We start from the raw sequence: 23,940 nt of genomic DNA on the forward strand, positions 1-23,940 counted from the left end.
GCGCAAAACGGGCCAACCAGTATAGTGCATAATATAAATATACAGTACACTGATTGGAGTATTTACCACCATCTGATTCACAAATCAAAAGAAAACGTGACCACTTGAGGGAAAAGAGGAGGAGCAGTAAAAAAAATAATCTAAATTTATATATAATTATTAAATATTTAATGTAGATTACTCTTTACTGCTCCTCTTTGTTTTTCCTCTATTGCTCACTGCTCACTTCATCTGTGAATAAAATCCACATTTAGCAACATTTCCCATGGACATCAATCATCTTTTTTTCCCATTATTCTTCATTGTGCGCTTTGTGTGGTTTGTGATTTGGCCACATTTCGTCTCAAAGATCAGGAATTTGCCGATAACCTTCACGGCCCAAATTTGGATGAAATGGCCCTTCATAACTAATCATAGGAAAATGATAGGTAACCCATTTAGTGATGAATTGCATTGCAATGGCTGCTTCAGCCAGTTTATTATTCAATTCATTTTTATTTCTAAAGAACCATAATATTTAGAAATGCTGTCCAACTACAACAAGTATGTGTCGATATTTTATAATATATAGTTAGACAAAGTGATAGAAAGTTATAGGAGGGCCCTACCACAGATTTTTATTCAAACTGCCGGGAAAGACGGCGCATGAGCTTACAATCTAAAGGTGATAATTGGGAGTAGGACAAATAGCAGCAGGGATTAAGATACTCTGTAAATTGAGGCATATTATTTCAGACACTTTATACAGAACAATATATATATATTAATTCCCTACATATTCTTTTCTATTTTGAAAACTATATTTGTTGGATCCTAAAGAAGGAAGTTTGGCAAGCCATTCTTTATTTTTGTATCATACCTGAATTCAGCAGGACAAATTCTAGGATATTTGAATAGTTTGTTACGAAATCTCCCAAATAATCAATAAACATTCTCCATATAGCTCAGACTATTTGAAACATCACGGTAATTATAAAACTGCTAACCTAACAGACTGACTTTACAAAAAATAAATTTCAATATATTTAGGGCAGATTCTAAAAGATTTAACATATGTCTCCTCGAGTCCTCATTACTCATCAATCCATGTAGTTTAGGATAGTATTAACCCTTTGCAACTATAATATCCATAGGTTCATAATTTTCTACGCTAACATTGGCACTTTGGAGTTTAACCCCTTAAGGACACATGACATGTGTGACACGTCATGATTCCATTTTATTCCAGAAGTTTGGTCCTTAAGGGGTTAAATAACCTCTTTTCAAGCTCAGTTTTTATATTGTTCTTATTACATTTAGAGCACGGGTCAGTTATGTCTAACTCAATTACATGGTCCATACAGCTATACAGTCCCCAAGTGGACTTCACTCGCATAAGCATCCACGTGTTTCAGGAAAGCTTGATTTTTCTTAACTTTCTTAAGCACCATAAGCTCAAACGTGCCCTTGCTTCGCTCCCCATCATTCAACGAGTCACACTATTTAGCAACATTTTGACTACTTATCCGGGTCCACTGGTGGCACTCTCTGTCAGGCCTCCACATTACATGATCGCTGATACTCTCAGCAAATGAACAACTTCTGAACTGCAGGACATAGTCCTGGAGAGCTAACAAAAGCTTCTCAGCAGGAGTTTATAGCATTCCTTCCAGCAGAGAAGAGGCAGGGAGAAGCGCATGATAGCCCACAGGTACGAAGTAAAAAAGTTAATTAACAGTTCGGCTCCTTACAACACAACTTCTTCAGCACACTTTAGTGGTTATGGTGCTAAGAGTGTTTCTTTAAAACAATATCCTTTAATTTGATTTGGTACTTTTTTTGTAAAAAGCTAGATATGGATTGAATAAATGTTTAACAGTGTATCATTCATGTTATGAAAGAAATCAAGTTTTAATCTTAAATATCATGTGTGCTCATTAAAAACAAAATGGAAATTGTAAAAATGTTTTCTGTATGAATTATTTTTAAAAAGCCAAAATAAGTGTGATATGTTACTATACTGTAAATTCTATTTCAGTTATTAAGCAAAATATGTTCCTTTTTAAACAGAGAATGGCAAGATATATGTCCAGAAGAAACCAACCATGTACCCACCATGGGACAGCACATTTGATGCTCACATTCGTAAAGGAAGGGTAATGCATATCATCGTCAAAGGCAAGCCTGATGGAGTAGTCTCAGAAACCACCATAGAGCTTAACTCACTGGCAGAGCGCTGCAAAAAGAACACTGGCAACATGGAAATATGGGTGAGAGCCATTTTATTGATAATAAAAGGAACAGTCCCTGCAGGTTACTTTAGTGGTTATGGTACTGGTAAACTGTGGGCAGTGTCCTCCAATATTGTGTCAAACTGTTTGTAAACCATGGGCAGCACCCATAGTCTGCTAGCACCATAACATCTTCAACAGTCTGTAGTGGTTATGGTGATTAGAGAACCCCTTTCTCAATGAGTAAAGCCATAGCATTCAAGGATTTCATGATTTTAATTTGTTCAGTGGGTTGACTGTATTTATAGTTCCTAAAAGTAATATTTGACCATGAATACTACATTTTGTTTAAAAAAGCACATTAAGCAGAAAATGGTAGTTCATTTAAGTAGATAATGCATTTAAAAATTATATAAAAATATAAAATGAAAAGTACTTCCATTTCAAGGTCCTAAAAGTGCAATGCTTCTACAAGCAAGAAACACAGGTGGCAGACCCTACCCAAACCCCACCCCAACCCTGGCATGGAGATTCTTATTCTTGTCTAGGAGGTTTTCTCTTACCTATTAAACCTGTGATCAGCAGAGGCTTATGGAATATTTTAGGTGCCAGCCTAGCACATAGGAGGAGTTGAACTGCTGAATAAGATGCAATAACATGACTGCTATCAGTTTGTTTACAGCCCAGTTCACATGTTTGAAAACCATGTTGTGTGTAATGACCTCCCAAGACTCAGCTTACACTCTCTTCTGGGTCAGAGAATGAAGTGATGTCACCTGTTGGATATACGTTAAACAGTGAAAAAAGATTAGATTCCTAGATGTCACTGTTTCAAAGAGCAGGCTTAGCTCCAGTGATTTGCAAACCTAACAGAGAGACCTAGACATATCTGCATCATCACATTTGAAATGTTGCAAAGTTATTGGGATGCATAGAGTTTAAGTTTTATTTTTGTATTTGTAGCCCACTGTTTAACACTCCATACAAATACATTGTGAAAAAGAAAACTGATATATTCAGGACTTTTGACAGTAGCAATTTAAGATATTTATTCTATTAGAACTGCCGTGGTATTCAGAAATAATATTACAATTTTATTCTTAGGGCTTTGTTTTTTAGATTGTACTTTTTCTTTCTACAGAAAAAAAAAATGGTTAATGTGATCCATTTATAAAAAATAAAAAAAATCGTTATTTGTGCCCTAAACTTGTTTTTCCAGTTTTGATTTTTTTTTAGGGCTCTCCAATAAACTAAAATAGATGAGTTAGAAAAAAACAGTGAATTATCAGCATGTAGCAACTCTCTGTAAAGGAATAGAATCCTTTGATTTGGTATAAGTATATTTACAAAGTATGTCCAGACTTTCTCTTTTTTTAACATTCCTTCCCTCATCCTTGGTGACTTCAACATCACTGTTAATTACCCTAGCATCTCGTTAAAGGATCACTGTAGTGCAGGGATCACTATAGTGCCAGGAAACCCACCTCCCCTCCTCCCCTAGCCCACCCTCACGGTCCTACTCGCGCCAGGCTGAAGGGGGCAGCCAATGAGACAGCCACTAAAGGCTGGATTAATCCAAGTGTAAGCATAGCAGTTGCTCTGAAACTGCTATGTTTACAGCTGCAGGGTTAACCCTAGATGGACCTGGCACCCAGACCACTTCATTGAGCTGAAGTGGTCTGGGTGCCTATAATGGTCCTTTGACGTCAACTTCTACAACCTTTTGCAGTCTCTGACCACACTTTTCCCTTTGTCTCATTACCTTCTCTTAACTTGTGTTGATAAAGTGACCCTCAGCCAAAATCATAAACCTAACTTATCTTGGCCTATCAGAAACCTAAGATTCCTTGATCGGCATCAAATTTCCTCTGCTCTCCAGTCTCCTCTTTGACCTTTTTTTATCTTTCTTGTGTCATTCAGTTAATACTTTATCTACTATTCTGCCTTTCCTACCTCTCTGGATATGGCTGCACCAATCTGAGCCCACAGAAACCTGGAGCCCTGGCAAGATAAGCTTACCCATTATCTCCAAAGATTTTCTCATACAGCAGAACATTGTTTCAGGAAGTTTCACAACATACCGGGCTTCCTTCATTGCAAACTTACCCTGTGTTCTTATAGCACCCCCCTCTATTTTCATTAACATTTCTCTCATCAGCACCTATTCACATGCCTGCAGATGCATTCTCAATACCTTTAATTACCTATTCCTCCACACTGTAACCTTTATCGGCACTAACCTCGCATCAAGAGTTTTTGCATGCCACTGTACTGATAAGATTGATCAAATTAGCAATGATTTCTCCCCTCTAACCTCCATCTCTCCACAACCCAATCTCAACTCTGTAAATAGAACAATCATAATTAAAGTGAATTTAAATATAGTTTGTATTTTTTCTTCCCCCTGTATAGTAACTGATACTGGGCAACAGGATTCCCTTTTTCAAAAATTGTAGGTGTCTTTGTAATATTATATTTCATTGTTTACATTTTTTTTTACTATATTTTTCCACTAAGCGATGGTGTGTTCTTCTGTATATTTCCTGTTCTCCATGCTGTTCACGCACCTGGACCTTGCCTTTGAGTACTGTATGTCCTTTATATTTTAATGGTTTATTAAAAAGACATTTCCAGCACCATTTCAAATAATAGTAACTCATAGGTCACTGACCTTGAAATTCCGTGGAAATCTTTCACTGGAAAGAAGCAACAATGATTTAGAATTATGTTTTTAAAATGTGTTAAATGTGATGGAAAATGTACAACCTATTTCTGTTTTGTACAGATAGAACTCAAACCACAAGGCAGAATGATAATGAATGCAAGATACTTCCTGGAACAGTCAGGCGAGTAAATGTTTAATTTCAGAGTATACTCTTTAACAGCAAACATGTTAGCTTGAGTGCTTCAAAATTGACAAGAGGCAGACATGTATATTTTACTGTATCAGATGTGTTTGCTATTAATGGCAGGCTAAGGCATGAGATTTTAAAGCCTCCGGAATCAAATGATGAAATAAAAACAAGATAAAGCAATGGATCTTTCAGAAATTTTGTAAATTGGAGTGACAGCACGTGAACAAAAGAATAAATCTATTGAATTTACTTAGTGAACATAGCAGATAGATGATATAGACAGATAAGGGTGGGAACTCACTGTAAATGTGCTTATTGTAAGCAGTCAAACTTATCCCACAGCTACTGGAGTGGAAGCTTCTCCTTGGGAGTTTCCATTAGCACTCCTGAGCTAAGCCCTGTAGTGTAGGGCTAGCTAATTGACTGAGAGTGTGCCCTGATCGCCTTTAACCAGTGAGTTAATACCTGCACTGCCAGATAGCTTCCAGTGCACCTATATTTGTAGTGTAGGCTGGGAATAATGCTGCGCAAAGCACGGGTAAGAAGTCAAACCATTCTAAACTGGTTGACTACTAACAATGGGGGGATTTCAGGGCACTCCTTACACCATAACCACTACAACACACTGTAAGAAACACTTAGTAAACATTTTATACTGCAATAATACCATTAGTTAAAATACTAGAACATTGTTATGAGGGAACAGCTTAGACCAACCCCCATTATGATTTCCATATTTCGTACTAATGGAGGCATGGGAGACTGGGACATGGGTTGCCCCTTGGGAGCCTCACCCATAAATTTCTATAAGATAGAGTATTCCCCAATGTGACTACTCCAATATATGGCCAGACGGGGCCCTATTGAGGCCAGTCCAGCACAATCCCGGATCGTCGCCCCGCCTGAATGGATTGAGAGCCAGTTAGATGTCATCAAATCGCACCTTTCAATAGCAGATACCTAGTACACTAACAAGCCTCATAGTGACACTCTTTCATAGTTGTCCTGGAAAACGCTAATTGATGCTCTAGCTGTTCAAGTTACCTGCATAATGATGATGATCGATGTAAACTTTGCCGGAGTGACAACGAGTGCGAGTCATCCCGATTAATTTCTCTCTGTACTTCTCTCTCTCTGTATCTCTGAATCTACAATAAAACTTAAGTTTTCCAAAAAATACTAGAACATTTTTAGAAATATATATATCTTTCTGACAATTTAGTGTATTGCTTTAGAAATGTAAACAAAATCAAACCAATTGAGCACATGCTGCGAATCTTACATTTGTGTAACACAAACAAAATCCACCTAAACCAACTACAAATACACTCTGAAGACACTAAACTAAAACTTTGTAAGTAAATTTAACTAGGTCCTAAGCCATCATTGCAATCCTTAATCATTCCAGCTAGGAATAATGCAACCCTTTAGCGCTAATTAAGAAAGGCTTATTGTCCTCTATCGCAAAGCACGTAAAGTTGAGGAAGGGGCAACTGGTTAAAGACTACTCTCCACCTCACCACAATTCAGGTGGAGCAAACAAGGAGCCAGAAGCTGCTCCATTATCTTTCCCTAAGCATTAATGCTTACAGGTATTGCATACTAAAATATATTTAAATAGATTACTTTAAGTTAATAGTCCTGATTGCCCCCCAAATCCCTGTTATCAAGGGATTGCAAGGGAACAGATCCAGCTAAATATATCACATTGGAACATTCCCAGGAATCCCCCTTTCTGGATTATTGATGGAGGTTTTCTTATTTGTAATGTCTTTTCATTAAATGCATTCATGTTCTTATGGAGCTCCAGCATTTGTGAAAAATGCCTGCCTGGTGTGCTAACCCTTCACCTTCCTTATTGTGTGAATAAATATATTCATATTGCAATGAAGATTTATGGAACTGTTCATATTGCTTCTCCTCCCTTCTCTTGTTGGACTGGTGTAGTGCCAATATTTCATATCTACACTACCCCATTTGGGTGAAATCAGTCAAATGTGCACATGTTATAGGTTCTCTCTATAGACCTGAGTGGGCACTAACCAAAGGGTAAACTATTGGGTTTTTGGCCATTCTCAGTGTTATCATATTCTCTGATAATACCAGAGTCCACAATATTTAATATTTGTTTTATGGTATATTGATTGGGCTATCCATAGCATTATATTAACTGTTATAGTCATGAACTGACAGGCAGCTGCTACGATGGGGAAAATTGCATGGTCCTTTAGCAGAGTTTTGACAGCTGATACAATTCTCTCTCATTTAAACGTTTTATATTGGTAGATCATTTTCATAGACATAATTCCATCATGTGGGCAATAAAATTGCCTGCGACATTTAAGTAGACTATAATATATGCACTTGCTGTAATTTGTGATTGTTCTAATAACATGGAGCCTTATGTGTCATTAAGGGGATTCTTACAAATAATTAACATGGAGTTACCATGGTTTAACATGGACTTTAAAAACTCATTATAATAAAAAAGATGATGCAATAGATTATATCTCAGTCAGAGATACATTTACCCCTATCATTTATCAATATACTTTCATGAGACAATTGCTATATAATAACCAATGTTTAAATTATTTGTGGTCATATACTATATGTATTGTATAAAGTTCTATTAAATATGCAAACTATAAAACAAATGCCTATTCTATATTTAAAGTTTAGTGACCTTATACAGATCTCCAACAGCTTAGTCTTATCCATGAATTTTCTTGTCTCTATTTGAAATCAAAGCTTTAGTCCAGGCTTCCCCAAACTCCGGCCCTCCAGATGTTGCTGAACTACAACTCCCATGATTCTCGGCCTATCTATTTCATTCATAGAATCATGGGAGTTGTAGTTCAGCAACATCTGGAGGGCCGGAGTTTGGGGAAGCCTGCTTTAGTCTAACGAGACCACAACAATATAGGCAGAATCAGGATACAGCTAGGAATTAAAGTGACAGTTCTTTCATTTGTGCCTCTCTGCAACTATTGTTACTGGCTTGTTCAATGGCCAGGGGTCTCTTACAAGAGTAAAAAGACAAGACATGCTTTGTGTAAGCCTTTAACATAGTTACCTCTATGTATGATTTTGTTAACTTTTAATGTTTCTCATAAAAGAGTGAAAATATGATTTAGTCCTGACTAACTCATACATAGTTTATTCACTAGACAAGCACTACATAAATTATTCTTGAAACAATGGCACATCATTATAATTTTGTTCAATTTGTCTGTGGAACAAATACCTGAGGTGTCTTCTAACATAAATCTCTTTTATCATATTATATTTTCACAGATCCCATAGGACACTATGAATCAGAGCCAGAAAGTCAGTTTGCTTTACGTCAACGCCGTGGGGCCATCAAACAGGCCAAAATTCATAATGTCAAACATCATGAATTTACAGCAACATTCTTCCCTCAGCCTACGTTCTGTTCTGTTTGTCATGAATTTGTTTGGTAATTATGGTATCATTATTTTACAATGTATAACTGCTTTTATTTATATATTTTTGTTATTGGGATGTTTTCTGCGGACGGCTTGAAATTTTGCACTTTGCACATTTATGCATATCATTCTACAATATTATACCTGCAAATAGATAACAATTCCAGAACCTTGAAGGGATACTATAGGCATCAAAACAACTTTAGATTAACCCCTTATGACCGGAGGGCGTACTATTACGTCCTTTTAAAAGCGGCTCTAAACGCCGCAGGGCGTAATAGTACGCCCTCCGGTTTTTTGTAACTTACCCGGTCGCCGGCGATCCCACGCCGGCGATCGCGGTTGGGGGGACTCCCAGGGAGCCCCCCGCGGCACGTCCGCCCTCCAGGAGCCCTCCCGGCCATTTGAGAGTGAGGTCCTTGCGAGGGTTAGCTGCCTGCTGCATTGCCAGCAGGGGGACCAACTGTAATGACAGTTGGTCCCCCTGCTGGCTGGAAATCAAATAAAAAAATGTTAAAACAGTGTAAAAAAAAAAAAATTATATACTTAGATCATATATATATATTAAATATATATGATCTAAGTATATATATACACATATACATACACACATACACCGTCTAGGTGTATTTTAATATTAATATATATATAATTATATATATATATATATATATTAATATCAAATTACACGTAGACTGATACTGATTAAATATATATATAAATATTGTTATATATATATTTATAAATAATATAAAAAATATAAATATGTAAATACGTAAAAAAATTAAATAAAAAAATAATTAAAAATAAAATATAAAAAAATATATAGATGTGTTTTATTTCGTTCTATCTGTATTGTGATATTAATATATATATATTTATATCAAAATACACTTATAACGAAATAATATATATATATCTATATACATAAATATATACGTATATATCACTATATATATATACCTATATATAAATAAAAATATTAAAAAAAAATTATATATATATATATACTTATATATACACATATGTATATATATACATATATTAATTCTACACATATATTTATATAATAATTTTACATAATTAGGTATCCTAATTAATTACAATTAGCGGGACCTGCCTGACAACCCATGTCGAAAGTAATGGGAATTTAATTTGCTAGCACTATATTTAACCCTATAACTTTCCAAGACAACATAAAACCTGTACATGGGGGGTACTGTTTTACTCGGGAGACTTCGCTGAACACAAATATTGGTGTTTCAAAACAGTAAAATGTATTACAACGATGATATCGCCAGTAAAAGTGAAGTTTTTTGCATTTTTCACGCACAAACAGCACTTACACGGACGATATTATTGCTGCAATACTTTTTACTGTTTTGAAACACAAATATTTGTGTTCAGCGAAGTCTCCCGAGTACAACAGTACCCCTCATGTACAGGTTTTATGGTGTCTTCAAAAATTACAGCGTCAAATATAAGGCTTGTGTTTCATTTTTTTCACTTTAAAATTCGCCAGATTGCTTACGTTGCCTTTATGACCCTATGGTAGCCCAAGAATGAAAATTACCCCTATGATGGAATACTATTTGCAATAGTAGACAACCCAAGGTATTGCAAATGGGGTATGTCCAGTCTTTTTTAGTAGCCACTTAGTCACAAACACTGGCCAAAATTGGTGTTTTTTGCATTTTTCACACACAAACAAATACTAACGCTAACTTTGGCCAGTGTTTGTGACCAAATGGCTACTAAAAAAGACTGGACATACCCCATTTGCAATACCTTGGGTCGTTTACTATTGCAAATGGTATGCCATTATGGATGTAAATTTATTTCCTGGGCTACTATACAGTCTCAAAGGCAACGTAACCAATCTGGCGAATTTCAATTTCAAATGTAACACGCTATATTTGGCCCTGTAACTTCCCAAAACACCATAAAACCTGTACATAGGGGGTACTGTTTTACACGTGAGACTTTGCTGAATACAAATATGTGTATTTTATTGCAGTAAAAGCAAACAGTGTTATGACATTGACAGTTAAAATGTCATGTAGAACCAAAAAAATGAAAAAAAATCGTATTTTCTCCCATTTTGTCATATTAAATTATGTTTCATAGCTAAATATTTTATATTAATTGAAAGCCCTGTTTCCCCTGAATAAAATGATATATAATAAGGGGGGGTGCATTTAATATGAAAGAGGTGAATTACGGTTGGACAGACATATAGCGCAAATGCCAGGTTTTGTTTACATTTTGTTTCGTTCACAACTTGTACATTTGGCTGCAGTGTTAAGGGGTTAATTCAATTTTTGGGTGTATAGATTATGCCCAGCAGTCTCACCTCTCAATTTTCAGCCATTTAGGAGTTAAATCCCTTTTGTTTCAGTTTATGCAGTTCTAGCCTCACGTCCCCAGGCTGTGACACACACAGCCTGCTTTAAAAAATACAATCTGATGTTAATTTGTGTTAGACTTTTTTTATCCCCTGCTTTGTAAATGTAACTTTAATCATACACAAGAGGCTCTTGTAAGCTCCAGATAGCTATTATTAGAGCAGGCGTTAAGAAATTCTAAATTAAACAGACTGTGCAATAAAGGAATCTAAAATATTTAGGTTCCTTCTCAAGAAGTGTTTAGGAAGGCTGTTGTGGATGTGTGACTAGGGTTGTATAAACAAAGTGATTTAACTCCTAAATGGCTGCGAATTGAGCCGTGAGATTGCAGGGGCATGAGCTACACACCAAAACTGCTTCATTAATCTAAAGTTGTTTTGTCCCTTTAATCAAAAATAGCATGTGCTTTAAATATGTGAAAAGGGGTAGCATTAGACATATTGACCTATGCAGCCTTTCTTGGTGCTTACACTGAAATCTGCCTGATATATAAATGCCATTATGATTGAGGGGCATGTTTTCTAATGCCATACACACCCTCTTGGATTCCAATTACATGCACTGTATGCCAGACCATGAAAATAACACCATCCAAACTTAAAGCAGAACTGTCATATCACAGTATTTTACTTATGTTTATATATACCCTACATTTATAAATATGTATTTGTGAGTTGGGAAAACTAAAATTACATGTAGAAATCAACACCTATTTATCATTGAACTGAGCTCCCTACACCTTAGCTCTGGAAGTCAGCATAGAGTAGAATGAGAAATTAAACAAAGTCTATATGTGCTCAGGCTGTGCTTAGACTGTCATAGATTGTGATGTCATCTGCTAAATCTTTAAAGGGACACTAGAGTCACCAAAAAGACTTTAGTTTAATGAAGCGGTTTTTGTGTATAGATAATGCCCATGCAGTCTCACTGCTCAATACTCTGCCATTTAGGAGTTAAATATTGTTATTTATGTTTATGCAGCCCTAGTCACGCTTCCCCTGGCTGTGGCTGACACAGCCTGCAAGAAAACAAAATGGTTTAATTTTTGATCAGATGTAACTTACTTAGATTTTTTTTATCTCCTGTTGAACCTTAATTTGAGGTTCCTGTAAGGTCTAGCAGGCTATTAACAGAGCGGGAGATAAGAAATTCTGAACTAAACAGAATTTGCAGTAGAGGAAGTGTTAACATTAGATGTATCATTACAGGAAGTGTGACTTGAGCTGCATAAATAAAGTGATTTAACTCCTAGGTGGCAGAGCATTGAGCAGTGAGATCGCAGGGACATGCTCTGTACACCAAAACTGCTTCATTAAGCTAAAGTTGTTTTGTTGACTATAATATCCCTTTAACAAAATGGGACTTCTCATGATAAAAAGCCTAATACAAGTTACAGATATTTTTTAGTCCAGATTGTGACATATGTTTGAGACATATATGTTTATTCAATAAATAGCAAATAGTGAAGTAATTAAAAGCAAATTGCAACATTAAAGCGAAAATAGCCAAGTTGTAAATATAGCTGTGTTTGAGATCTTTCCCAATAAGCTGTTTTTGTGATCCAGCTTTGAGTCCACTATAATTCACTGGGTTTAGCAAATGTTATTTCATACTTCAGGCCATCATATTTTATAGCTACAAGGTTAACATGCAATAAAAAATGTGTACTAAAATACAATAAGGCCGTAGGAGACATCAAATATTAAATAATAATACAGCTGGTTTGGTGAGAGATGAATGCAATAGAGAGTGACTAGAAAAAAGTCTAAATCACATTATTAGTTATCATTAGATAACCTGATTATTTCTTCTTTCATTTTTCTCTTGGGTATAATTTTTGTACAAATGAAAGATCTATAAGTAATGGAAAAGGGGGATGAAATTAATTTGCACTTTCAAATATTGCTTTATTAGATTGTTATATTTGTTTCCTGGGGATATTGCAATATTAAATAGACCTATAAAATGATAAAACCCTCTGTGGGACATTGCCTTACAGTGCAATGTATTAGCTATAATACTAATAGGGCTTAATTTACATTTATTCAAAGTACCAGATTGAAATAAACAGTAGATCTGAGACACAGCTACCAAAAGCATTGCTGCTTAAATCTCTTCTGTCATGATTTGTATCTGTTTTATTAACATATATTTATCTATACATGATTTCCTATAGGCCACAGCTATTTACTACAGATACTTTGTAATAACGTGCACTTCTAATAGCCGTATAATCGAGATGCTATTAGCATGTATATGCCAAGTTGGTGAACTGCTTATCTTCTCAGGAACAAACTAACTTAAAATATGTAGCTCAGCCCTCTTAAAGGGTGAATTAAACACTATTTTAAGTAGGGTTCTAATCAGTTCCCAGCAAGGTCTGTATCTTTAAAAGTTGGTTTAAAAGATATATAATTGAAGAGGAATTCTCCATGTTTCTGTTTTTGATAATTTATTGTGTCTTCATGCCTGTAAATACTGTTTTATATATATATTTTTTTCTATTTACAAATAACAATAATGTAAGAGCAGCCCGTGTCCACCTACTGTGATATGCACTGCCATTTTGAATAATGAATGCTCACAGTTTTTATGTACTTATGCAAATATGCTATCCTTCCCAAAGCCCCCATGATACTTAACTCTTATAGATTTAATTCCAGAAATTAGTGCAAGAGTAATAGCTGAAAGGTTAATTTGCATATCCCTGTCCAGAATTCCTACCTTTTTAAGCAATGCATACCGTGGAGAATTGTGGGAAAAGTTGTATAGTGATGTCTGGGATGCAAATTTGTTGTCAGTATTACATTCTACTGAACGTAATAAGTCATTGGTCAAAGTGGATATAGGCAATAGATAAAACTTATGGGTTTGATAATTAGATCTGGGTTTCTGAAAACATGTAACTATAAAATAAAACCACTCCAATTCACTTTTCAGTACTTAAAGAGGGTACCTTTAAATACAGAAAAACAAGATAGTGACAGACAAAGTTGTAAACTCTTCAGAAAAGGAGATAAGCAGAGAATATATATATATATAGAGAGAGAGAGAGAGATTATTTGGGTTTGGGCAGAGATGTAATGGAGTGTGGGATTTTATATGGTCACGAGTTAGCAATTTATTGAAAAGAATAGAAGTTTTTGTTTGATTTGGCATAGCGGAGAGCACATGAGAATAGTGGGTTACTTGTTGAATTATTAGCATAGTAGTAACTATTAAGGTTGCCATCATAGTGAATTCTCGGTGGCTGTGCAATTTCCTCCAGAAGTTCTCATCAGAGTAGGAACTAATTTCTTATATAAAGAATGGAATGCCATTGGTATAGCCAAATATTTAAGTATGTAGTATTTTAGACAGGACAGTAGGCCATTGTGCAGGAGAAAATTGCTAGATTATGGCAAGAAAGAGAGAAAGATAATTTCTGGTGTTTAATACATTTAAATTCTTAATCTCATTAACATATGTTACATTTTAATTCCATTTTTCATTTTTATTTCTGTTTATTCCAGGGGCCTTAACAAACAAGGATATCAGTGCAGACGTAAGAAACCTTAAAATAATGTATTCAACTCTTATTTTTTTAAATAATGAACTTATTGATTTAAAATTATTTTTTTTTCATTATGCAGAATGCAATGTATCAATCCACAAGAAATGCCTTGATAAAGTAATTGCGAAATGCACAGGATCTGCAGTCAATAGTAATGAAACAGTGGTATGTAAATAATTGAGATTTTCATTGGAGGGATTTTCATTCAGTACCTGTTTTTTTGTATCTATTCATAGTCAGATCATTTAAAAGAAATAAAAAGACAAATTTTAATGTGATTGTTGATTTTCTTATGTGTGTGTGTGTGTGTGTGTGTGTGTGTGTGTGTGTGTGTGTGTGTGTGTGTGTGTGTGTGTGTGTGTGATTTTATGCATGCAAATGCTGTTCAACTTATATACTATCAGCATCTCTATAGAGCCCTATGTAGGCTATTTTTGGCATTAACTGGTAAAATTAACAGGCTTAACTAAGAATTAAATATATATATATATAGGCCTGTTAATTTAACCAGTTAATGCCAAAAACAGCCTCCATAAGGCTCTATAGAGATGCTGATAGTATATAAGTTGAACAGCATTTGCATGCATAAAATCACATATACGTTGATATTATAATGATGGCTTCACGTCATTTGCCCTTAAAAGTCTTTTTTTCTAGGCTAACTGAAAATATCAAACCGGATAAGCATAATAGGGGATGATATTTTACAACAGTTCAGGATCTATATTTTAGCTACCCATTCTTTACAGGCTATTTTTTTGGGACTGGGCATCCACTTGTAGTATGGGGATATTGGGGGGGGGGGGAGAATTTCTCAGTATAAAAATTGTTTTGTGAGGATAGAGATTCATCCTGGGATGCCATACTGGTGTCAGGGGTTGGTGATGGGATGGAGCTTGACGTGCAGAGTCTAACACATCCTTGGGAGACAACATTAGCCAGATGGCCTGATTGGAGACAGGGCAACTAAATAGCCGACTGGCAGCACAGAGGCTGATCCTTATTAGAATGGGAAATAAACAAATAAACATAAGGTAAAGACATGGTCCACAAATAAACATACTGTTATAGTGAATGGTACTTCAAAGAGCACAGGAATGCCTGAGCAGCACTTCTGTGCTCTAGTAGATTTTTAATAGGGAGGGGACATCAGGCACACCACCTCAGTTAAGTGACACTGTCACTGAGTCACTGATGTTATAAGAACCACCCCCAACTTTTTAAATGTAGGATATTTATTGGGTGCTTGGGTGCTTGGGTCCTGTCCATACCCAGGAATTATGTCATTGGCATCCTAGTCCTTGAAGACACATCAAGAAGACACTGAGGATGCAGGCCATGCTAGGGAGGCCTGGAAGGTCCCCACCCAATGGCAGCTGGTGTGTTTCCCCAACATGGCTGCCCATTAGCTATTTTATTAACTCTCACATTGCCACCTTGGAAATGGGGAAATATGATGTACCATATACATCCTGGGCCCTACTGAATGTTTTAATAATTTTTTTAACAAGATGTAGTTTGCTAATATGGAGGATTTAAGCATTTTGTTTGCAAAGAGTAGGATTATTTATGTACTTCTTTTTTTTAGCACTCACAGAGGTTATCTACTTAAAAATGGTTTAAGAAATGTATATTTTTGTTGTTTATTTAAGGATTTAGAGCCAGTATAGCTGAAACAGATTTCAATATTCAAAACAGCAAGAAATGTTCCTATGTATTCCTATTACTATTCTCCAAAATGATTGACACCCCTTGCTATAAGACGTAACATACCTGAAAACCTTACAGTTATTATCTTACCTGAACTTAAGGCCCGTGTAGTTGTAACTGGTAAATGTCATATTTATTAGATGGTACAGTATGTAACCTTTTAGATGTCAGGAGTTTCAGAAAAGGGTTAAACTTTTCAATGATTAAATTGTTTACATTAAAAAAATGTAATTAAACTACAAAGAAATACTTTACATAATTCATTATGTTCACCAGAGAGTACACGACTTGCATGTACGCACCTGATTTTTAAGTTTCCTAAAGCAAGGTACTGTATATGCATGCTCACTTTTGCCGATGACCCTTTTTTCACAGCTCCACAAAGAACGATTTAAGATAGACATGCCACACAGGTTTAAAATGCACAATTATAAAAGCCCGACCTTCTGTGAACACTGCGGGACACTTCTATGGGGCTTTGCAAAGCAGGGATTAAAGTGTGCTGGTAAGTACTGAACTTCTATTATTGACAGCAATAAATTAATCTAGCAATGCTGCACAAGGCACTAAAGATGTCTCACACAGTCTGTGAACCCCCTGTGGAGTGAGTTATTCCCAATGTTCTAACCAAGGACAAAAGCACATTCTAAGAGTCTGACGTTTATGCGTAGAGCTACATGAGCCTTGCTTGTCAGTTTTATATAGATACATACACCGGTAATAAAAAGAACAAGCTACTGAAATGGAGACAGTTACATAGCATTCACACTGCATTTGAATTTATTCATCATTGTAAAATATTAGTCTTATTAAAATATTGCGAAACAATAAAAATAATCATTTGTACTTTGTACAAAACCGTGGGCACATTGGCATCAATTTGGAATTTTTTATATTATTAATATTATTATTATTGCCATTTATATAGCGCCAACAGATTCCGTAGCGCTTTATGAGAGGGGGGATTTAACTATAAATAGGACAATTACAAGAAAACTTACAGGAACAATAGGTTGAAGAGGACCCTGCTCAAACGAACAGTCTATAGGAGGTGGGGTATAAATCACAACAGGACAGGAAGGATATGCTTCTAAATGATTTCATATTTAAAAATATATATTTTTATATTTTTACATGTTTTTTTGTTATTATTTTAATATTTAAAAGAAAATATTTTAAAACATTTATCCAGAAATATTTAATTATTTGAAAAGCTTGACATAAACATCTAGGCCAATTTAGACTTGTTCTTGATGGTGGAGATGGTACAAAATTAGTAACAAAATAACCTTATGGGATGACTGAAAAAGAAACTGAAGATGTCTGTTGTAATATTTAAATGATATCAAGTAAATAACCAATCCCACTTCCCATCCTCCATTCCCTTTCCCCTCTACCCCCTCCCCCCCCCCCCCCCCCCAAAAAAAATAAAAACAGTGGGGTTTTAAAATAATTAAACAGGTTCTGTCATCTAATATTTTGAACTTTGTTTATGCAAATCATTTGTAAACTAATCACAAGTCCAATTTTATTAATTACATGCTAGATTACATTTTATTTAAGGACAGAGCATATGTGGAAAGTCAAGATGTTTTTTCAGTAGCCTATTGTAGAGACTACCAATATGTTAAAAAATAATAATAATAATAATTTGGGCCATACCTTTTTCTATATTATTATTTTTCCTATATATTTCCTCACGCTAAGGGCTGCTGAATTCTCATATCTGCTTACTGATTGGCGATTTATCTATAGACATCAATGGAAAAAAAATCGCAATTTATTAAACCTTTACTTTGCTAAGAGAATGCAATATGTATATGCATATGTAGCTTTGTATGGTTAGAAATATTTGTAGAAGGGAAACAAAATTCTTATATAAAGTGTTTAAAAAGTAACACTTTTGCGATGCTCATAGCATTAACAAATTTCTCCCATTTTACTTCCTTAAAGAGTGTGGTGTGAATGTTCACCATAAATGTCAAAGCAAAGTAGCAAACCTCTGTGGGATTAACCAAAAAATGATGGCGGAAGCACTGGCATTTGTAGAAAGCAAGCAGCAGGTAAGGATAGCATTTGTATTTTTAATTATCAGAGAAATATCATGTACTGTAGCTGGATGTATATATTTGTTTACCTTGTTCCCTGTATATTCAGTAAATGTGCAAAGATTCAATTGCATCAAGTTCAATCTTTTACTCATCTTTGAGTATTCCATCAGTTCAATGAAAATGACCGTCAAACTTGGGGGAGAATTCTTTCTCTCTGGTTATTCATTTAAGTGAGAATTGTTGGGAATTCAGCAAACATTCAGAGTGAAGGCCATATCTAAGGCCATAGCAACTGAACTGGAAGCATCGAGAATGTGTCTAGTACGGTTCTTCAAGCTTCAAATATTAAATTCACTTTGAATTCCTGACAATTTTCACTTGAGCAAATATTCCAAATTCACATTTTTACTTGATTTGAGATGATTTTAATAATAATGTAATATGATGGAGTATTGCAGTTTTTAAACAAATAGTGAATTTACAGAACATCTTCATGTTTTTAAATGTAGTGTTTATGGCCAAATCATCATTAAAGCATCTTTTGACATGGAGCAGAACTATTGAGATGGTTCTAATTTATCCATTACACATGGAAAATGTACTACATTTAGGGGAAATACCAAAAACATGCTATATTTCTCATATGACTGAACCATGGTTAGCATCTATGCATGATAAATATCGATCTATAAATAAATTGATCTCAGTTCTGAACTTTCTTCAGTTTATCCTTCTAAATCTAGATAATAGTTAAAGTTGTTTTTTTTTTTTTTTTTACATTTAATGAAGCGTAATGATTTTTAAATGATATTTTTTTTTGGAGTAAATTTCACTTGTTTTTATTTGACTGAGCAGCTATGTTAGTCACATGCTACTTAAATAACATGTGTCCTTTAATGCCTGACTCTTTGTGCAAATTGTTCTGTCATAGTGCTGTAGGTGAAACCATTAGAGGATATCTGTAGAGTAGACTTAAAATTATCATTTGACACTATAATTAGTTTAGTGAAATACTTTGTAAGTCTCTTTTAAGACATGAGTTTTGATGGAGAATTTGAAACTATTGAGGGAGAGTGAGACTTGGTGATCACTTAGTACCTTATGGATATATGTGACATCTTTGGAAATGTCATGTAACTGGCTGGGGAATAGGATTGATATTAGAGGTGGTGGGCGTAAGTCATGCATAAATCATAGGAGCAGATGAGAATTTAGTTGAAGGATTACTGTAGTGTTAGGAATACAAATATGTATGCATGTATTCTTAATGCTATTGTGCCTTAGGCACTGCCAGGGTTAAAAAGGGTTTTTTTTAAGTAAAAGTGCTGGTCTCCTTGATCAAGCTCTGTCTCTCTTTTTTATAGGAAAGCATTGGGAGGTTAACACGCATGCAGGGCAAAATGCTGCGCTGTGCCAATCAGATGATGAATCAGTTTTACTATGCGATGTTACAGTAGTGATCTGGGTGCCTATAGTGTTCCTATAAAATAGTAATAAAGCACATGCACGTTCTGGTCCATTATTACATTTCTATAATGTCTTAATATTTAGCACAATTAGCTCACCATTTCCATAACCTTACGGTTTAACCTTTTGTAATTAAATCCTCTTATGATATAAACATTTAAGTACTGGGAAATTATACAAATTAACTTTACAACTAATAATACCTGAGGAATTTAACCCGTTAACGCCGTTACGGCGTTCCATGCCGTCCCCATTATAATGGGCTTTAAAGCCGTTGCGGCGGCATGGAACGCCGTAACGGCTTTGAGCCCCAGGAGGTAAGTTATACTTACCTCCGCCGCGATCCTCTTCTGGGGGGCTGCCTGACAGCCCAGGCAGCCCTCCCACGGCAAATGAGGCCCCCGGGGGCCATGTGATCGCTCTCAAAGAGCGATCACATGGCCCCCTATAGCTGGCTATGGATCTGCCTGCAGGGGGACTGTCTAAAATATCAGACAGTCCCCCTGCTGGTAAGAAAGTATAAAAAAAGAAATTAAACATGTTTAAAAATAAATTGAAAATATTTTTATATATATATAATATGTATATATATTATATATATAATATATATACATATTATATATATGTAACGTCATACAAAGTGTATTTTAATACTAATATAAGTATATATATTAGCATTAAAATACACTTAGAATGATGTTACATATATATAATATGTATATATATTATATATATAATAGATGTACATATATATATTATATATATACACGTATAATTAAAATAATAAATAAATAAAATAATAAAATAAATAAATAAAATATTGAAACAAAATTTAATATAAATTATATATTCATATGTAATTTCATTCTAACTGTATTTTGTTATTAATATATATATATTGGTAACAAAATACACTTAGAATGGCATTCTATATATATCTATCTATATATAAAATACAAATAACCGCAAATATATATATATATATAAATACATATAATTACATAAAAAATTACATTAGTATACACGTAGAATTTAAATACATATATATGTATATATATTAAAATTCTACATGTATATTTAAATAATCTTTTAACATAATTATGTGATTTGATTAATTAAAATTTGATTGACATGCCTGACAACACAGGGAGAAAGTGCAGAAAATTTAATTTGCAAGCACTATATTTGACCCTGTAATACTCCACGACACCATAAAACCTGTACATAGGGGGTACTGTTTTACTCGGGAGACTTCGCTGAACTCAAATATTAGTGTTTCAAACTGGTAAATTGTATTACAACGATGATATTTTAAGTAAAAGTGACGTTTTTTGCATTTTTTACAAACAAACGGCACTTTTATGGACTATATTATTGTTGTAATATGTTTTACCGTTTTAAAACACTAATATTTGTGTTTAGTGAAGTCTCCCGAGAATAACAGTACCCCCCATGTACAGGTTTTATGGTGTTTTGGAAAGTTAGAGAGTCACATATAAGGCTTGCGTTTCATTTTTTTCACATTGAAATTTGCTAGATTGGTTATGTTGCCTTTGAGAGCGTATGGTAGCCCAGGAATGAGAATTATCCCCATGATGGCATACCATTTGCAAAAGTAGACAACCCGAGGTATTGCAAGTGGGGTATGTCCAGTCTTTCTTAGTAGCCACTTAGTCACAAACACTGGCCAAATATTAGTTTTTTGCTTTTTTCACACAAAAACAAATATGAACGCTAACTTTGGCCAGTGTTTGTGACTAAGTGGCTACTAACAAAGACTAAACATACCCCACTTTCAATACCTTGGCTTGTCTACTTTTTCAAATGGTATGCCATTATGGGGGTAATTCTCATTCCTGGGCTACCACACCGTCTCAAAGGTAACATTACTAATCTGGCAAATTTCAATTTGAAAATGGAACGTTCTATATTTGACCCTGTAACTTTCCAAAACAACATAAAACCTGTTAATGGGGGGTACTGTTGTACTCGTGAGACATCGCTGATTACAAATATGTGCATTTTGTTGCAGTAAAACCTAACAGTATTATGACATTTACAGCTAAAATGTGAGGTGGAACTACACATTTTTAAAAAATAAATAAATTTCTCACAGTTTTTTTTATTTTATTCATAATAAATTATATTCCATATATGAATAGTTAATGGTAAATTAAAGCCCTGCTTCTCCTGAACAAAATGATATATAATAAGTGTGGGTGCATATAATATGAAAGAGGGGAACTACGGGTGAACAGACATATAGCGCAAATTCCAGTTTTTGTTTACGTTTTGTTTTGATCAGAACGTGCACTATTGACTCCGTCCTGAAGGGGTTAAGGAGACTTTATGTAAAAAAAAAAAGTTGCATTGTTTACATTCAAATTTAAAGCTGTTTTATATCTGCTTTACGGTCATATCTTTCTTTACACTCATAGAGATGTATGGTGTTCTTAATGATATTTCCTCACTCTAGGACAGGAGACAACGGGAGTCTGAACGAATATACAGAGAAGGGCCTGTTGAAGTTGGTGGACCAAGCTTAACCAATACCTCACCTTTAGTTATATCAGAAAAGAAAGGTAGCACTATTCCAGCTTTAATAAAACAATCCACACACATGTATTTTATTTTTGTTTATAAAATTCTATAAAATGTTTGATGTGACTTTTTATGTGCAAACATAAGATTTCTAGGTATGCCATGCAATTCCCAAATGATAAAACAAAAAAAAAACTAATGTTATGTTATCATAGACAGAGCACCATAAATTAAAATTTATAACAACTGATATTCTAAAATGAAAAAGAACAAGAAATTCTGGTGCATTGAATATGTCAACATATAAGGAGTCACATTGGTCTACTAATATAATATATACAGGTAATTGTGTGTGTGTGTATAATATATACAGGTAGGTAATTGTGGTGTGTGTGTGTGTGTGTGTATATATATATATATATATATATATATATATATATATACCCACATATATAAAATAGAGGCAGACATTTATTTTTAACTTAATAACTTATTACATGTATAAAACATGCCAGTGTAAAAATAAAATCCACGTGTTAACAATATTGATATATGTTTCAAGTATTATAACATGTAATTAGTTTCTCCTACTTGAAATCTATTTTCACAATATGTTTAGGACATTACAGATAAAGCTAATATGTTTGAAATAAACATTTCTGAAGCCTGGTTGCCCATAAAAAAATAAATAAAATAAAATAGATGTAGGAGGTAATTAATTAAATGCGATAATATTAGCATTCTTATTTTGTCATCAAAACGCAAAGTACAGCTTATTCACTGTATGTTCTTCCAACTCTAGGACCCCAAGGAATTGCATGGGAGATGCCAGTTGAAGACATTAAGTATCAAGAGCCTATTGATTCAAAACTTAGGATAGACCAACCATGCAGCCATATCAAAGTGACCTTCAATGACTTTGTTCTACATAAAATGCTGGGAAAAGGAAGCTTTGGGAAGGTAAATGTGTGTAGTTACAGCACAATTACAGTTAAAGTTATAATTTATGAAAAAGTTACTTTTATTTTGTTTATAGGCAGTTATTGCTATTACTATTGTCATGTATACAGTGCAATTGTTTTACCATATTTTAAAGGACCACTATAGGCACCCAGACCACTTCAGCTTAATGAAGTGGTCTGGGTGCCTGGTCCATCTAGGATTAACCCTTTTTGCTGTAAACATAGCAGTTTCAGAGAAACTGCTATGTTTACCAATGGGTTAATCCAGCCTCTAGTGGCTGTCTCATTGACAGCCGCTAGAGGCGCTTCCGCTCTTCTCACTGTGATTTTCACAGTGAGAAGACACCAGCGTCCATAGGAAACAATTGAGAATGCTTTCCTATGGACTGGCTGAATGCGCGCGTGGCTCGAGCGTGCGCATTCAGCCGATGACGGGGAAAGGAGGCGGAGAGTCACCACCGCCGAGGGAGCCCAGCGGTGGAGAAAAGGTATGTGTTTAACCCCTTCCTCACCCTAGAGCCCGGCGGGAGGGGGACCCTAAGGGTCGGGGGGACCTAGAGACCCTATAGTGCCAGGAAAACGAGTAGGTTTTCCTGGCACTATAGTGGTCCTTTAAAGTGAGGAATGTAACAACATATGAGACAAAAAAAAATACTTTTTTAACAGAAATGTCAGGTTGATGAGGGCCCTGCTCAAAAAGCTTATAGTCTAGAGGAAGTGGATATATATATCCACGT

General features: G+C 34.9%; 1 protein-coding gene across 3 annotated transcripts in view; it reads left to right on the forward strand.

The window, feature by feature from the left end:
- Window positions 1-23,940, forward strand: part of PRKCQ (protein kinase C theta) — a 114,766-nt gene that overhangs the window by 36,712 nt on the left and 54,114 nt on the right. For 2 of the 3 annotated variants that reach the window (XM_063448281.1, XM_063448280.1), the window contains 9 exons: window positions 2,050-2,249; window positions 4,996-5,056; window positions 8,363-8,525; window positions 14,432-14,463; window positions 14,552-14,637; window positions 16,558-16,687; window positions 18,136-18,245; window positions 22,177-22,282; window positions 23,044-23,201. In XM_063448281.1, coding sequence (XP_063304351.1) covers window positions 2,050-2,249; window positions 4,996-5,056; window positions 8,363-8,525; window positions 14,432-14,463; window positions 14,552-14,637; window positions 16,558-16,687; window positions 18,136-18,245; window positions 22,177-22,282; window positions 23,044-23,201 — 1,046 coding nt within the window. Of the gene's footprint in view, window positions 1-2,049; window positions 2,250-4,995; window positions 5,057-8,362; window positions 8,526-14,431; window positions 14,464-14,551; window positions 14,638-16,557; window positions 16,688-18,135; window positions 18,246-22,176; window positions 22,283-23,043; window positions 23,202-23,940 lie in introns of those variants that run through there. The other variant, XM_063448282.1, reaches the window with a different exon arrangement.

Source organism: Pelobates fuscus, chromosome 3 (assembly GCF_036172605.1).
Source record: "Pelobates fuscus isolate aPelFus1 chromosome 3, aPelFus1.pri, whole genome shotgun sequence".
NCBI classification, from domain to species: domain Eukaryota; kingdom Metazoa; phylum Chordata; class Amphibia; order Anura; family Pelobatidae; genus Pelobates; species Pelobates fuscus.